The 17180-nt window shown below is 33.2% G+C and overlaps 2 protein-coding genes across 2 annotated transcripts; both read right to left on the reverse strand.

Annotated features, from left to right (window-relative positions):
- Positions 1 to 319: 319 nt before the first annotated feature.
- CCDC53 (Coiled-coil domain containing 53) lies at positions 320 to 13167 on the reverse strand. Its single transcript, XM_080178924.1, has 10 exons — positions 12118 to 13167; positions 10910 to 10967; positions 9905 to 9950; positions 7714 to 7793; positions 6913 to 6961; positions 4756 to 4836; positions 3449 to 3497; positions 1858 to 1903; positions 1401 to 1425; positions 320 to 1121 (listed from the first exon to the last, which is right to left on the reverse strand). Exons 1-10 carry the CDS (start codon positions 12309 to 12311, stop codon positions 1066 to 1068), a joined length of 684 nt encoding a protein of 227 aa, XP_080035050.1. The 5' UTR covers positions 12312 to 13167; the 3' UTR covers positions 320 to 1065.
- Positions 13163 to 13742, reverse strand: LOC145333349 (prostamide/prostaglandin F synthase-like). The gene is made up of 2 exons (XM_080178466.1): positions 13705 to 13742; positions 13163 to 13544 (listed from the first exon to the last, which is right to left on the reverse strand). Exons 1-2 carry the CDS (start codon positions 13740 to 13742, stop codon positions 13163 to 13165), a joined length of 420 nt encoding a protein of 139 aa, XP_080034592.1.
- Between the last annotated feature and the right edge of the window lie 3438 nt (positions 13743 to 17180).

The raw sequence follows: 17180 nt of genomic DNA on the forward strand, positions 1-17180 counted from the left end.
TTAAGGCTAGGGGCTCGTTTGAATCGAACTCGCTCAGTAGGGTTGAACTGCTTCACCCCTTACCACATATATACAGACAACTACCTCCCTTCATTTTTCAAAGACCATTTTCGTCTGCTTCTCAATTATTTTCTGCTACTTGGCTGTGTAATATAAGCAATACCATTGGTTGATTTTCAATGACACAATAGAAAGGTTGCACAAGACGGTTGCGATGCGAAGATACAGTTATCTAACCCTTTCTCCCTCTAGTGTTTTACTCTAATTTTAGGATTGCTGCATTGAAGAAAATTAGAACAAATTATTTATTAACATATCACAATCTTAATAATATCACAGTTATGGTTTAATTAGCAGAGCTACTCTAAAAGACACCGAGTCTGTATTGATTTTTTACTTGTGTTTTCATTATTCCTCCAATTTTTCTACTATTTTTTTAAACAAACCCAAGACATATGAAGATACTCATGCATATTACAATATTCATGTATTTCAAAAATCAATTTTGTCAGTAGCGAAGTTACTCTATAACTCACTTTGTCTGTCTGTCCGTCAATTTTCTCGGATGCCATCAAAGATAGACAGCTGAGTTTTTTTTGTTAAGAATCCTACACCAATAAGCATCCAGTAATTTCTGCTACAAAAAATTAGAAATTAACACATATACATATATAAAAAACGCATGTAAAAGGTTTCGTGATTTTTTTCCAATTAATTTATTCCTTAAATCGCTTTATTCATTTATTTTTTGTGCTATTTATAAATGTTGACATCCTTGTTTCATGTTTACCTATAAAAAATATTTTGATCATAGAAATAAAACAAAGTAGTGCGTGTTGTCGTATTTTTACAGTAGCTTTTGATAGGTTATTTTAGGTTAGGTAAATGTTAATGATTGCCCCGCAGGGTTAGACCCCCCCTCAGTGGCTAGAAATACGACGAGATCCGCAACTTTTTTTTCTTTCCATGATCCAACTCTTGTTTTCTTTGGTACTTTTGTCCTTAATTATTTCCTAGTCAAATTGTTATACAATAACTAATCATTTTAAGCGTCGCGTAGCTGCTCTACAATTCAGGAATTATCATATCTGGCGTTTCCAGCACGTCACCATCAAGCCCCTCTGAAAATAAGATTTAATAGATTGAAAATAAATATCTTAACTTTTGGTTTCAAGTTTTGTTTTATATTTTGTTTTGGTTTGTATTAAAGAAAGCTTTACGGGGATTTTGAAATACAAAACTGCTTTTATTTTATGATTTTTATTTCAATATTCGTGGAAAATTGTCTGTAATACATTACTATACATGATTTTTCAGAACGGCTGAGAACCAGTTCTAATCCAGCGGATTAATATCAGCGGTTTGGAAGCCATACTGGAAATAAAAATTATTATATTTACCTATTGCCATTTTATTCTTGACAGCCTACAATAAAAAGATATATGTAATTTATAATAATTCATAGAAGCGAAGCTCATCTACATTTAGGATTTGGCAGTCCGTCTGTAACGATTATATCTTATTAAGATTTATCCGGTTTTTGTCAGGGTTTACTTATCCTTTCCCCAAATAGATAAAAATAGCCTAAAACCCTTTTATGGTGTGGCAATAGGTCTGGGGGTGTAAGCCCTAAGGGTTGTAAAAAGAGAAGGCTGGATTTTTCGGAATTTTGATTTTAATTGAGCACAGTGCAGTAAAGGAACAATAAGTTTGTACTCTGAAAAAAACCTACGACACATAATTCTAGAGAAGATATACATATGTAGCGAAGTAAAAAATCATATATAAGAATACTGACGGACGGAGGAACAGACATAGTGAACTATAGAGTACCTTCGCTACTGAAAACTATTTAACCTGCAAAGGAACGCCCATCTTCACCATTTTGAAATACTTTGCATAACTAAAACAATTATTAAGTTACTCATTTCATATTGAATAGTCAACAGAAAGACCAAAAGATTTATCCTTATAATAAAGTAACAGGATGTTTGTTTGTCTGTGTGTCTGTTTCTTTGTACCGACGGATCTCGCTAACTGCTAAACCGATGAGGTTCTCCTTAATAGGGTAGCTTCTCATAGGTCCTGGGAAGGTTTATAACTATTTTGGGGAGGGTACCGCCACACTTCCTAGAGAAATCGAAAGAAAAATAAAAAAAAACGCCGCCTGCGGACATTTTTGAATTTTGCTAGAAACTAACACCATCTAGCGGCAAAAATAATATTTTTGGTAAATCGCTGATTTTAAAATAGATTGGAAAAAAAACAATTTTACGTGTCCCAAGAGGCCTCTGGGGGCGTAGCCGCTAGTTTATAGATAAACTAACGAAACTTTTAAAACATTTGATAAAATTTAAAGATAGAAATAAGATAAAATTACATGTAGATAGTTTTTATCAAAGGGACAATGATACCGCCCCTCACCCCCCAAACCCCCTCCCACCCGACTGTTTTAGAAAAAAATGAAAATAAGTTTACATTTTAACTTTAAAGTTTCAAAATATTTTTTTTCTGTTCATTACTCTTGCGGTGCAAATCTAGCGGTATCCTAAATCTATGGGGCTACACAGTTCCTAGCCTAACAAGACCTGAACTAAAGTATAGTAAACAAACAAACGAAAAACTATCCTCCTCTTATTAGGAGCGAAGCTACTTTATAATTCGAAATGGTCGTAAGTCAGTCCGTCCGTCTGTCCGTCTGTCAGAAATAGTAAGGGGGAAACGTGATTTTCTCGGCCCCTAAAAAAGATAGAGAACTAAAATTTTCAACGATTAGTTATTTTAACATTCTTCATATTTTCATTTCACCAAGTTTTATTTATATTCGTCAATTGGTTGGGGTGCTAGATCTATTCCTGAATTTTTAAGTTTTCATGATTTTCTTTACTCATATTTAAGATAGATGACTGAAATTTTCAGGAATTGTATAGTTTTATATTCTGTATACTTTTATCAAGTTTCATTAAGATTTGCTTATTGGTTGAGGTGCTAGATCAATTCCTGGATTTTCACGTTATAAATCTTGCAAGGTTTTGTGATTTTTTAGTTTAATGTTTTTTTATGAAACTGCTATATAGTTCATTTTTTCCGGATATCGCTTCGTTACTTATGGATGTTATCATTCTTGTTTTAAATTTATTTATCAAACAATAGGCGTAGGCAAGCGTCGACAAAAAAAATATCAAAACAAAAGGGGGAAGGGGTCTATGGTCTAGAAATTATACCAAAAGTTATAAATATTCTCTTATTTGTTGGCTCAAAAACTTCGGTTTCTTCCCTAAATCTTGGTTGTTCCCAGACTTTTCAACCAATAATTTTAACTTATAAAAGTGGTAATCTTATTTTAATCATTGTAAAAGAACATTAATTTATCGTCTATTATCATATTCCTTAGGTAAAGCATACAATTTTTTTGTCAACATTATGTTACTAAGTTTAATAGGGTTACCTTGGATGTTGTTCAGCTTTGATTCCTGGTTCAACTTCTACTACATTTTCTGAAAAATAAAATATGATATAGTCCATTTTTAAAAGCAAAGCTTTGCTATAATTAGGAATGGTCTGTCTTTCAGTCCGTTCTCCAGTACGTCCGTAACGGATAGCTATTTTCGTTAATTTAGGCATGTTAGAATTGTCCTATCGATTTCAAACTTTGCATGATGATTTCTATAGGAGTTAGGTACGAGTTAGAAAGAAAAGCAACTCTGTAATCGTTACCAGAAAGTCCGTACGTCCATATTAAACATGTTGATTTTTAACATAAAGCAACTCTATAATCAAGTCCTTAAAATGTAAGTATGTCCATATACATTATCATGTATCAAGCAGTTTTCCAACAAATTAACTTACAATTTTGCTTTAACTCTAATACATTTATATTCTGATTATTTAGTTCTGACACTATACAAGCGTTAATGTCCGTTTGTCGTACAGTTTCAGTGCTTGGCTTTTATGGATGTTGTCATCCTTGTTGTGACTGTAAATTACATTGGTACCCAAAGTTTGATCTCATTCGTTGTCTCAAAAACTTTAAACTTTTATTGGCTGATTCTAAACTAGTATTCAAACAAGTAATAATCTTAATCTATAGATGGGGTAATTTTTTTAATTTTGAGGCTTCTCAAAGCCGCGCGGCTGATAGTTGCTGAGGCTACGGCTGCGGCTGCTGACCCCTGATTGTTTGGTATCTATAGTGATTTTTAAAATTATCAATTTATCTTTCAGAGTTACCAGAGCTGGATCTTTAAATCATTTTAGTGGTGAGCCAGATCGGGGTGAGTCAACTTTCCACCAATGAGAGCACAGCATTTTATGAAATGCCGCGCTGTGATTGGCTAAAATGATTTAAATATCCAGCTCAGAGATCTTAAGGGATAAGAGTATGAACGATAAATTGATGTCCATCACCAATGATAAAAAAACCGACATACCACCACCACTCATAATACACTTTGTCTGTTCATCCGTCTGTCAGTCCGTAACGCTATGGGGTAAATGCAATTTTCTCGGCTGCTTTTAAAAATAGACAGCTGTTTTCATTATTGTTTTGGCCGTCTGTCTGTCGGTCATGCTTAAAAGACATAAATATTACTTTTTAAAGGTTTAGTGATTATTTTTTTGTGTATTATCTAACTATCTAGTCAATCTGCTCTATAACTTACTTTATCCAATTGTTCATTTTTTGTTTTTTATCTTTGCTGCTTATAGATGTTCTTTTTATTTTTGTGTTATAATCCAGTCCCCCCAAATATTTACCATTCAAACCGTCAATTTCATCAATATTTTCTGTAGTTGGAGGATTTTCTGTGTTGTTTCCTGAGGTTTTGGCACCTTCCACTGTTTTAATATTTACAATTTAGCCTTATATAAAAGTAACAGGATATGTGTGTTTCTATGTATTTTCTGTACCAAAGGATCACGCTAACCGCTGAACCGATATGGTTTACAATGTAGCTTCTTATAGGTCCTGAGAAGGTTCTTAATTGTTTTGAAAATTCGTTGTAAAACTAAAAATATAAAAAGTGGAGGAGGCGGGGGGTTCGAAAACAACTCCCCAACATCTCAAAAACCCCTAGAGGCCTCTAGAGCGTAACCGCTAGCCAAGGGATATTAGTAGATTTGTTGTTTAGTAGATACTAGAAGTTTCAAAGCAAAATATTAAATAGCCCATTTTTAAATCAAAATTAAAGTAAAACTTAAAGAAATATTTCGATAAGCATAAATTTTTTTTGGTTGGGTGGGGGGGGGGTATTAGGATTTTAGGGTAACCATAAAACTTTTAGTGTTGCCTACAACAAACAAATTTAAAAAGAAAAATCTTGATGATACAAAATTCATTTTGGGTGAGGGAGGGGGGGGGGGGGAGTAAATGTTTCACCACCCTCCCCCCTTGGACGTCCCTGTACTTTCAAGGTTGACTTGTTAAACATTTTTTTACTTATCCTTATAATAAAGTAACAGGATGTCTGTCTGTCTGTGTGTCTGTCTGTCTGTATGTCTGTACCGAAGGATCTCGCTAACCGCTGAACCGATCGGGTTCTCCTTAACAGGGTAGATTCTCATGTGTCCTGGGAAGGTTTATAACTATTTTGGGGGAGGGTACCACCACCCTCCCAAGAGAAATGACAAAAAAATCGAAAAAAATTTTAATATTGGGAGACTTCAACGTTACATATGGTAGGTATCGTAACCCAGCCAGAAAGTAGCGTCACTATCGCGCTACTATAGCGCACGATATCATGTAGCAATCGAGCACGAGTTCTTTTGATATCGCTAAATAGTCGTCCAATGCACATCGACGATATGTTACGATAAATGGTCGAAAAGGTACTTAGAGCTGTGCGATACACCCACGAAATCGTAAGCAATATCGTAAGGGTCGTAAGCGATATCGTGCCAAAATCGTGAATAAAAAGTACATTTAAAAAATATTTAACATCATGTAGTTTGTTTTGTAAATAAGAGGTTGCACAAAGAATCCATTTCATACTGTGCATGCAGAGAGAGAGAAAGAGAGAGTGAGAGACAGAGAGAGACATGGTGTAAATAGAAACCATTCTTTGTGCCCTTCTACTTAATGTATACTCTCAAAAGTTTTCACAACTTTGATGGAGTATTTTTATGTTTATCATACTGAAAGGCAATGATTTAAGGAATATTAAGACACACTTTAAAAATGTTGCCACTTAGAAAAAAAACTTTCTAAAAATACTTTTATTTGTAATATTAAACATAAACACATTATGACAATTTTAGTTATCAGTTTTATATTTATTTTGTTTGACAACAGAAAAAATGCAATATTTTTATAAAAATAATGTGAACTTCTAGCGGCCAATTAATAAACTATATTTCTCACAGAATGATGTTGATTATATGTTGGTTGTGTGTCTGTTTGTAAGTGTGTGTTGACACACATAAAATGCTATTGTTTACGATTTCTTAGGGAAATCGTGGTTGCCGCGATTTTTACTACAAAATCGAATTAATCCCTAGCGATTTTTTTCGATTTTTGCTATAAAATCTTAAATAAGATTTTGGCGATAATATACTACATATCGGATGCGAGTTTCCTTACGACGTTTCTAGCTGGGTTAACATAAATAAGGAGACTTCAACGTAACATATGGTAGGTATCGTAACATAAATAATTAACATAGACTTTAACAAACAAAAACATTTAAAGTGCCACTAGAGGCCTCTAGGGGCGTAGCCGCTAGTTCTATATAAAGTAACAGTGCTCCTTGGGGCCAAGAAAAGCAGTATTATTTTTATGATTTTTTCAATTTTCTTAGAAAATTGGCTGTAATACGATGCTATACGATTATTCAGTATTGATGAGAACCGATTCTAATCCAGTGGATGATAATCGGTTTCGAAGCCATAATGGAAATTAAAATATATTGTAAATTCCTGGTTTTTCTTGTTCTGATGTAGATTTGTCTGTCGGTGCTTGTTCAGTCTAAATATGTATATCCCAAATGAATATTTGGTTTTTTTCCTGAAAATTTCTTGTTGGGCACAAAAACCCCAATATTATATTGAAGAAAATTAAAAATTTGAGGGGGATTAGCTTTTGATTTGTATGTCTATTACTCCAGGTCAGGTTAGGTTATATTATGTTCTGGGTAGCACTGCAGGGGATAGGCATATTAATAAACTATTTATTTCAAACATAAAAGGAATGGATTTTTAAAAGTTTAATACTAAAGGTTTCGTGATTTCTCTTATATTTTTAAAAAGTTTAGGTTGTACAATAAAAAAAATCTCATATGTAGAAAAAATATTATTTTCTTATTGTGATTTTATCAAAAAAGATAAGGGGGAGGGGCTTCTTTGCTCGCTAGACACTATTAGGGAAATTACACTGTTTGCATCTCAATTATTATCCTATAAACAAAGTAGAACGATGTCTGTCTGTCTGTCTGAAGCTCAAGATCTCAGTAACCACCGAATCGATTGGGCTTTAATCTTCAGGTTATATACCAACTGGTCCTGTGATGGTTTTAAGCTATTTTCTTGGTGGTGGGACCTTCCTCCCCCCCCCCTCAAGAAAAATGAAAAATCCTCCCCAACCAAAAAAAAATTTCCAGAACTACTGAACCGAATAAGTTCTCCAATTTCGGTAAGCTTCAAATAGGCCCTGAGATGGCTTAAGGCATTTTTTTTCTAGTCTTTTGATTGTTTTAGGCTATTAAAACAATATACTATTACCTTAATTTGAACAGTTTTATTTTCAGCTTTGACTTCAAGTTCAAGTCCGGGAACAGAATTTATTTGGCTTTCAAGCAATTCTAAAAGATGAAACATTGGGGACTTCAGTGAATTTTGATTTCTTGATTAACTATGTTGAGTGTTGAAAAGTTTCAACCACTAATTTTAATCTAAAGAAGGGGTATTTTTATGTGTATCATCATTGGGGATACAACAATTTATCGGCCATTGTCTTATCCCTTTAGATCCCTGAGAAAATATTTTTAAAAAACAGCTTTACACTATAACCAGTAACTGTCCGTACATACATACATACATACTGGCCGTTCGTAAATCATTCCGTCAATGTATTTCATTTTAGCAAAGACACAATAGTAAAAATAATTAGAGTGAGCAAAGTGTTTTGCAAAAATGAACATAAATTATAATAATTTTGTGTATTAAAAATTAGCTATCTTAATTGATAATTTTTTTATATTATATCAATCTAGCTTGTTTTTTCTCTCACTACTTTTGTACAATTTGAACTTGTAAATTGTAACTTCTGTTAATCTGAGTGGATACAAAACCGCGACAAACAAAACCGCGACAGTTACAAAACCGCCCCATAACAAAACCGCGACAATAACAAAAGACCAATTATCAAAAAGTCTTAATGCTAGTAGGTCATGGCCGCAAAGCTCGGCCTCCTGGCCTGCCTAACCGCGGGCGCTCGGCCCCCTTGCCTATAACCTAACCTAACCTTACCTAAATATTGTAAAAAAAAATATTAAAAATTAAAAGTTCATTAACTTATTTATAGTTCAGAATTTCGTTGATTTTACAAAAAGTGGTTAGCAGATTTTTTTCAAAGAAGGTGTATCAACTATTTTTTTTATAGCTAGCCGGTTCTTTTAGTAAGTAGTAGATGTAAAATTTTTCATAGAATTCAGATATGCAATCGGTTTTTTTGTAGACCTCTTATTTTTTAAGTAATTTAAGTTTAAAAAAAAAAAAATTAAGTCGATTTTAAGGTACTAAAATGCAACAAAAAAAAGAAAGAAAATGGTCATTATGAACAAAAATAGTAAGATCTTTAATTTGACACCTTACTTTTTCAATTCTGTCAGGTAATTATTGAAAAAATCGATTTTTTTAAACCCACGAGAATAAAAACTTTGAACTTAATTTTATTATTTCACAAATAAAAAAATATGGGTTCATATATACCATTAGAATCAGAAAAATATTACAAATCCATTGTAAGCAAAATTGAAAAAAAAGTTTACAATATAGTATATAAACTACAATAAAAGGAATAATATGAAAATATCATATTATGTTGTACAGGCAACGTCTTAATTCTTCAATTGAGTATAAAAATGGGAAGGGGGTAAAGAGGGGGTAAAGAGGGGGTAAAAAAGGGAAAACAATAGTGTTGTCTGAACAAAAAAAATAATTGGCCATTTCTGTAATTTTTTAATTTTTTAATTTTTTTCAATTTTGCTTACAATGGATTCGTAATATTTTTCTGATTCTAATGGTATATATGAACCCATGTTTTTTATGTCTGTTTGAGAAAATATTTAGGTCTAAAGTTTTTATTATACCGAGGTTAAAAAAATAGATTTTTTCAATAATTACTCAACAGAATTTTAAAAGTAAGGTGTCAAATTAAAGATCTTACTATTTTTGTTCTTACTGACCATTTTCTTCTTTTATTTTGTTGCGTTTTAGTACCTTAAAACCGACTTAATTATTTTTTTAAAAAACTTAAATTACTTAAAAAATAAGAGGTCTACAAAAAAACCGATTGCATATTTGAATTCTATGAAAAATTTTACATCTACTACTTACTAAAAGAACCGGCTAGCTATAAAAAAAAAAGTTGATACAACAATTCTTTTTAATATTTTTTTTACAATATTTAGGTAAGATTAGGTTAGGTTATAGGCAAGGGGGCCGAGCGCCCGCTGCTAGGCAGGCCAGGGGGCCAAGCTTTGCGGCCATGATCTTCTAGCATTAAGACTTTTTGAATGTTGAATTGTAAAAAATTTCTACATAGTTATATTTTTGTTATTGTCGCGGTTTTGTTTGTCGCGGTTTTGTAACTGTCGCGGTTTTGTATCCACTCCAATAAGGGATATAATATAAATCTTTTGATATTTGTTTTCTACCTAAGAGAAAATCCTAATCTATATATTATAATTACCTAAAGAATCTTCTAAAGTTACCATTCTTCGCCAAATAACCATCATCTAATACATATGTTTTAATTAAATCTGGCTTTGGATACTTTTATTGAATCTTGATTGGTTGGTTCATATCTAGTGGTGTTCATACTTTGAAACCACTGATCTAAAGAAACGGTAATTTTGTTCGTCATCATTGACAATATGTATCAATCTATTGTCCATTGTCTTATCCCTTAAATCTCTGAATTTAACTACAGCCGCGATTAGCTGCGTATTTTTCAGTATTTTGTTGCCACTGAAAGCTAATGAACTAGCAAAAAGAATTTCAAACCTAACCGCTATTTACCTTAAAGCTGCAGTCATAGAGTGACAATTTAATTAATCTGTTTGATTTTATTTCTGTAGGAAACTTTCATTTAATTGGCTGATATTAAAGACATACAGCTATATTTTATCTTCCATTCGCTGCTTATGGAAGTTGTCATCCTTGTAAAAAGCGAAGCTTTTTTTATATTTAGGGTCGGTCTGTACGTCCGTCCGTCCGAGACGGATAGCTTTTTTTCGTTAATTTAGGCATGTTAGAACTGTCCTATCGATTTAAAACTTTGCTAGTGCTTCTTGTGGTAGTTTGGTACGAATTAACGTAGCAACTCTATAATCATTACCAGAATGTCCGTACGTCCATTTTAAACATGTTGATTTTCAATTTTTTTAATAACAAATTTTTAAGTGATCTAATTACCCGATTGTTCTGATTTTTGGTATTTTGATTCCTGGGACAACAAAGTACAATATTATAAGCAAAGCAACTCTATAATCAAGTCCTAAAATGTAAGTATGTTCGCAATCATTATCCTGTATCAAGATGTTTTTTCAACAAATTTACTCACAATTTTGCTTTGACTCGTATTCATTTATATTCTGATTATTCAGTTCTGATAGAAGTGTTAATGTCCGTTTATCCTACCGTTTCAGAGCTTCGCTTTTATGGATGTTGTCATCCTTGTTTATATATAACCCACCTCTTGTTCAGCTTGTGAAACTAGATTATTCATTGTATCAACCATTTCTGTTAAATATCTAAATAGAATTGGGAGGAAGATTATTTATTATTCTACTTACAAAAATAATTACTGTGAAAATTTAGTTTGAAATTCCCAATCTTAACTAGACCACTGCCATCTAGCTAAACAAGATACGTTGATGCTTTCTTAAAGATCTTCAATAAACCAACCTTTAAGGGAGTAAATTTATTCTTAAAAAATTAACAATCGCTTTGAAAAGGTCACGTAAATTTCAGCTTTCAATAAATCATATATAGTGTGGTAATACGACAACCAGACGGACAGGCAGTTTACAGAATTGCTACGCTGTGACTTATCATAACAAACCCTCTGCACTAATCTTATTATATCACCATTTATCTCATGACCGATGTTGACCCCGCTATCCAGCGGTCAAACTGGCCTGCCTAAATGTGGGGAGGGACTCAAACACGCAGCTATCACGCGCCCCTCACGCGATTATACAACCGGGAGGCGCTGCCTCCCCTTTTACCACAGCTGCCCCCACAGCCTGTCTACCGCCGGGAGCTAAGCCCTTGCGTCCCACACCCCCTTCAAACCTAACCATTGTTATAATCTGTTGTATATATATAGTAAACATTCATTGTAAATATTATTCAGTTAAATATATAATTTCTGTATGACTAAATCCTGCTAGTTTGTTTTGGTAGAATAATTCAAGGCTAAGGCTCGTTGGACTCGAACTCGCAACCCTGTGAGCTGAAACGTTCGGCTTACCACAATAGAATGGTTTTATGAAGAACTTTATTAAAGCAGACTTGTAAATAAACAAATAATAATAATATTTGGGTTTTTTTAATAGTAAGCTCCTAAGTGAAATTTTTTTTAAAATCAGCAAAGTAAAAGGATGTCTGTCTGTCTTGTATGTGTCTATCTGTACCAAATGGTCTAGCTACTCGGTGAACTGATGTGGTTTTCCTTTTCATTGTAGCTTTCTAGGAATATTTATAACTATTTTGGGGAGAGTACCACCACCCTCCCAACAGAAATCGCCTCTAGATAAAAATGCCATCACCAAAAATTAAAATCTTTTATTTTGAAAATTAAATACAATATAGATACTGTAAAGGAATTATGAATTTAGTCTTATAAACTATTTTACATGTTCTATAGTCAAAGAGAAGCTGCGCTCTAAAAAAAAGTACCTATTTACAATACCAGCCGTAATAGTAGCATCCAAGCCTTTTTTAGACTCTGCATTTTTTCCACCATTCATTTTGTTATTGTAAATTTTTATTCTGAATTTATGAATCATTAGTGGTAAAAAATCATTGTAGATATTGAATAGAAAAAATGTTTGAAAGATTATTCTGCTAATTTCATCAAAAAAGGACCACATAATATTTAGGTCGTTTTCATCATAGTGCCAGAATTATCTTAAATATTTTTTTTTCTTTTCTTGACAATTTTAACGTGGTTTACAGGGTGATCTAATTTTTTGATACGACACATAAGAATAATGAAAAGCGAAGTTGTTTACTTTTGAAAGAGAAACCAAGAAATATGATTATTTTTTTGTATCCTTAAAACATTTTGGAGAAACTTTACAAAGTGTCTCAAAAATCAGCCTTGTGACGTCATAAAAATGAGGAATTATCCATCTCTTTTTTAGGGATTTCCTATCCCACTCCTGGTCTCTCTTTCTCATTTTTATGACGTCACATGGCTGATTGTTTGAGACACTTTGTAAAGCTTCATTTAGGTTCACCCTGTATATATATATGGATTAAATATTTTGATACAGTATTAGTAAAAAATTAGACAATACATTATATAAAAGAACGTGTCCTAACTTTTGTGATTTTTTAAAATAGCTAGTCGGTGAATTTAGTAAGTAGTAGATGTAAGTAAAATGATCCATGGAATTTAGATATGCAGTCGGTTTTTATTCTGTAGACCTCTTATTTTTGAAGGTATTTAAGTTTTAAGGTTATAAAACAAACAAAAAAAAGAAGAAAATTGCCATTATGAACGAAAATAGTAAGATCTTTAATTTGACACCTCACTTTTTTAATTCTGTTGAGAAATTATTGAAAAAATCTATTTTGTTAAAGTCCGGTGAATAAAAACTGTGAACTTTGAGAGCTCGTCACGAATGGGTTAAACAAAATCACAAATGTTGGGACACGTTCTTTAAATACTTGTTATAAACTTTTGATTTTCACACATAAGATACTAAATTGAGGAAATTTAATTTTGATCCAGTCCAAGAGCTTTTAGAATATCCGCGTTATCTGGATGGTCTGCAGCATGCTCTTGTCTGTAGGTGTACAATGCTTTTCCACCTCCAGCTTCAACCACCAAGCAACCACCATTCTGATATCCATCCCCCTTCATGTTTCCCCCCAGGCCAAGCTCCTTTGCCCTGTTGCTGGCCAGCTTAGACTTTCTGGAAAATATTGCACTAAATATCTCTTTCATGGACATCCGCTGGAAGCCGAGCTTGGCATAGGCCTTCTTCTCCAGATCCAGGTAAAGTTCTCCAGCAAAGAATTTTCCCTCCACAAATTCTTCCACTCCCAATTGCTCGAGGCCTACGCCAATAAGCCGGATGTTTTTTTCCTTCAGCTGACTGAGAAAGAGGTATAGATTGATTTTTAAAAAAACTTAAATGATTATAATTGTGCATTTAATATGCTATAAAAACTTTATTTTGAGAGTAATGTATTATGCTTTTGTCTAGTGTCTAGTTTAGCTTCAGTTTTTAAAGTATAAACAACCATTTTTGTCACCTTTTAAGATTTCTGATTGACTCTCTGTGGTAATACATCTATTATGTCCTGCTTACACACTTATGATAAGATAAATATTAGGGCTAAGCAGCCGCGCCAAAGCCGCAACTAAGCCTCAGGGATTTCAACCTTACACAATTTTAAAAATCAGCTGGAATATGACAATCCTTATTTCAAAGAATTTTTTTTAGCTTCCAAACGAGTTTGAATTTATTGCTTCATCGCGGCTGTTACGCGACTGCCAAACTCTGATTAATATTCTTCTTTACAAAGTTTCTTTAAAAACCCCTCCCTGTGGATTTGTGAGATCTCTTTAGCAGCCAGCCTGCAGAAAGGTCAGCCAAACCTTCTTAGAAAAATTATAACACAGCTATGCTCTTTCCAAAGCTCCTGTAACATATGATATGTCCTGCAGTTGACAGTTAAATGTTGTTGGTATCATACCTGGGAACTTCATTGGCTGCGTCTGTCTGACTTACATATCTTTTTCTTGATATAAAAGTAACAGGATCAGTGTCTGAGTGTTTGTCCGTTTGTACCGAAGGATCTTGCCGACCGCTGAACCAATAAGGTTCTCCTTAACAGTGTAGCTTCTCATAGGCCATGGAAAGGTTTAAAATTAATCTGTAGGAGGGTACAATCACCCTTCCAAGAGAAATAGCACCCTCCCCTCAAAAAAAAAAAAAATTGTGGGGGCTAAGGAGCCAAGGTTCGATACCAGCAACATTTTACCGTGAACTACTCAAGATTCCTTAATTTTAACATCTTCACCAGATTCCACAGAACGCAGAACATTGTCTGCAATGTTGGCTGGATCCATTTTATTTGTCTGGAAAAAAAAACATACCTTTATACTAACATTGCACAGTTGGGAATATATAAATATTCCACTTTCTTCAATATTTTTACAGATTTTGTATCATTATCCATATAATAAAGTAACAGGATGTTTGTTTGTACCGAAGGATCGATTCTAGAGTTGATTCGATTCCTAATCGTAAATTGTACCTAATTGTTATAGGAATCATCATGCAAGTTTGAAATCTATAGGACAGTTCTAACCTTTATAAATTAACGAAAAGAGCTAACTGTCCCGGACGGACGGACTGTCCTATTTATAGAAAAGCTTCGCTTTTCTGCACAAGAAACAAAACTATACTGAACACTGGTTGCTTCTAGACAGGAATCATCATTATATTTACTCTGTTTCTCATATTAACTACAGAGAAAGCACGTCATACCAGGGAGGGAGGGGACAATGGGCTGTTTATTACACTAGTCCCAAAAGTTTTATAATATCTTATTTCTTGGCTTATCAATTTTTGGGGAGTTTTATTGATTTAACCAAACGTTTCACAACCTTTAATTGTAATCTACTGAATAGATAGTTTTGTTTATCATCATTGGGAATGTAAATAAATTTATCAGCGATTGTCTTATCCCTTTAGATACCTGAAGTCATATTCAGGTAGAATGTGCTTTCTCTATAATACAACTTATTAATGAATATAACCATGTTACTACACTATATTTTCAAAATATTTTGAATAAATGATGTGGGGTTTAATTTGCAAGTTTTTTTACACTGAGATAGGTAAGGTTAGGTTAAATTGAGTCAGTCTCCCCAAAAACCTGCCATCGCCACCTTATTTTCAATTTTTCTAAAATATAAGGTTAAAGGACGGGGGGGGGGGGAATCTGAGCTCGCTGGGCACTTTGTGGGTTAAGTACCCATAGTAGGTTAAGACAAAAATATATAACTAATGAATATTAAAATTTAAATTTTTATAACTTGTTGTAATAACCTCTAGAAAACTACTATTTCTTTATCTTTATTTAAAAGTTTTGTGGTATGATTCAGGGAAACACAGGGAGGGAGGGGACATTGGACAATAAATTGCAATGGTACCCAAAGTTTTATAATTACTTTATCATATTGATTTGCTCAAAACTTTGGGTACTTTTAGTGGTTTTTAATGGATAATATGAACATATATTTTCAATCTACTGAAAGGTTAATTTTGTTTATCATCATGGGGGATGAAATCAATTTTATCGTTCATTGCCTTTCCCTTAAGATTCCTGGGTAAACATGAATCTTATCACAATTAACAAACAATAGTTATTTCTCGCATCGTATTATAAACAGCTTTCCACGGATATAGAATGTACAATTATTAGATTAATACCAGTTTTTTTTAGCCCCGAGGTGCCGAAGGCTAAAAATCTGTTTGTAATCTTGTGATTGTACATTTTTATTTTCGTAGAAAGCTGGATATAATACGATGCTAGACATAGTTTTTTCGTATAGATGAGAACCGGTTCCTATCCACCAGATTCGAATGAATACGAGAATAACATTTATCATTATTTAAAGGGAAGATTTTATATAAAGGCATGCTTAAATTATTCTACTGATTTCAAATATATACATATATAGTTTCGTAATTACGTAAAGCAAAGCAATAATTAATGTAATTGTTACTTTCAAGTCTAATTTAAACAAAATTTTACATAGCTGTTGTCCTTTCATCTATAGACACAAATATCGATAAAAATGACTGGAATCTTATTTTTATTCCAACAAATATTTTAAAATCGGGCCACAAAAACATCCAAGATATGTGGAAATACTTTGTAAAATTATAAAAGCAGACCCGAGATGACTCGAGAAAATCACGTTTTAACTTTTCAGACGGACTTTTCAAATTATAGAGTAGCTTCGCTACTGAAAGACCTTACTACTTTATATAAGAGGATTACAACATATATATACTCTATATATGGGACCTGTCCGTCATTGGGCCTTTGAGTTCTTATCATATAGCAAACAAAATCAATGATTACCAAAGGTGCGCTATTTATAAATAAATCCATCCTTGTTTTATTTAGTCTCGCCTTCTTCTATATTTCTTTCTTTGAAAAGTAAAATAATTTAACAATTGATTTGACATTTTACATTACAAAACAAGGACGAAAACACACCTCCGTAAACGAAGCCCAGCAAAAAAATCAGCGATGAATTTTATACACAACTAGCGGCTACGCCCCTAGAAGCCTCTAGGGGCACTTGAAGAGAGAGTAGAATTTGATAACCCAATTTCTTATTTTAGATTTTAAAAGAAAAAGTAAAAAAAAAAAATTGGGGGGGGGGGAATTTTTCATTTTTTTTGGGGGGGGGGGGGTGGTGGTGTCCCACCCCCCAAGATAATAGTTATAAACCTTCCCGGGACCTATGAGAAGCTACCTTGTTAAGGAGAACCCGATCGGTTAAGCGGTTAGAGAGATCCTTCGGTACAAACAAACACACAAACACACAAACACACAAACACGCAAACACACAAACACACGGACACACAAACATCCTGTTACTTTAGTATAAGGATTGCTACAAAATGCAAGATACTTTTTGTGTATTACTGTATTACTGTATTACTGTGTATGATAATGAGGTCACAGGTGGAATAAATATCTGT

The sequence above is a fragment of the Acartia tonsa genome, chromosome 12 (genome assembly GCF_053477335.1).
Source record: "Acartia tonsa isolate MP-2025a chromosome 12, ASM5347733v1, whole genome shotgun sequence".
In the NCBI taxonomy this organism is placed as follows: Eukaryota; Metazoa; Arthropoda; class Copepoda; order Calanoida; family Acartiidae; genus Acartia; species Acartia tonsa.

Coding starts and splice junctions, on each gene's coding strand:
- CCDC53 (XM_080178924.1), bottom strand. CDS start 12,311: ATGTGGTCCTTTTTTGATGAAATTAGCAGAATAATCTTTCAAACATTT. Junction 10,968..12,117: donor ACGGCTGGTATTGTAAATAG/GTACTTTTTTTT, acceptor AATTCTATTTAG/ATATTTAACAGAAATGGTTG. Junction 4,837..6,912: donor ATCAGAACAAGAAAAACCAG/GAATTTACAATA, acceptor ATATTAAAACAG/TGGAAGGTGCCAAAACCTCA.
- LOC145333349 (XM_080178466.1), bottom strand. CDS start 13,742: ATGTATTACCACAGAGAGTCAATCAGAAATCTTAAAAG. Junction 13,545..13,704: donor TCAATCAGAAATCTTAAAAG/GTGACAAAAATG, acceptor CCTCTTTCTCAG/TCAGCTGAAGGAAAAAAACA.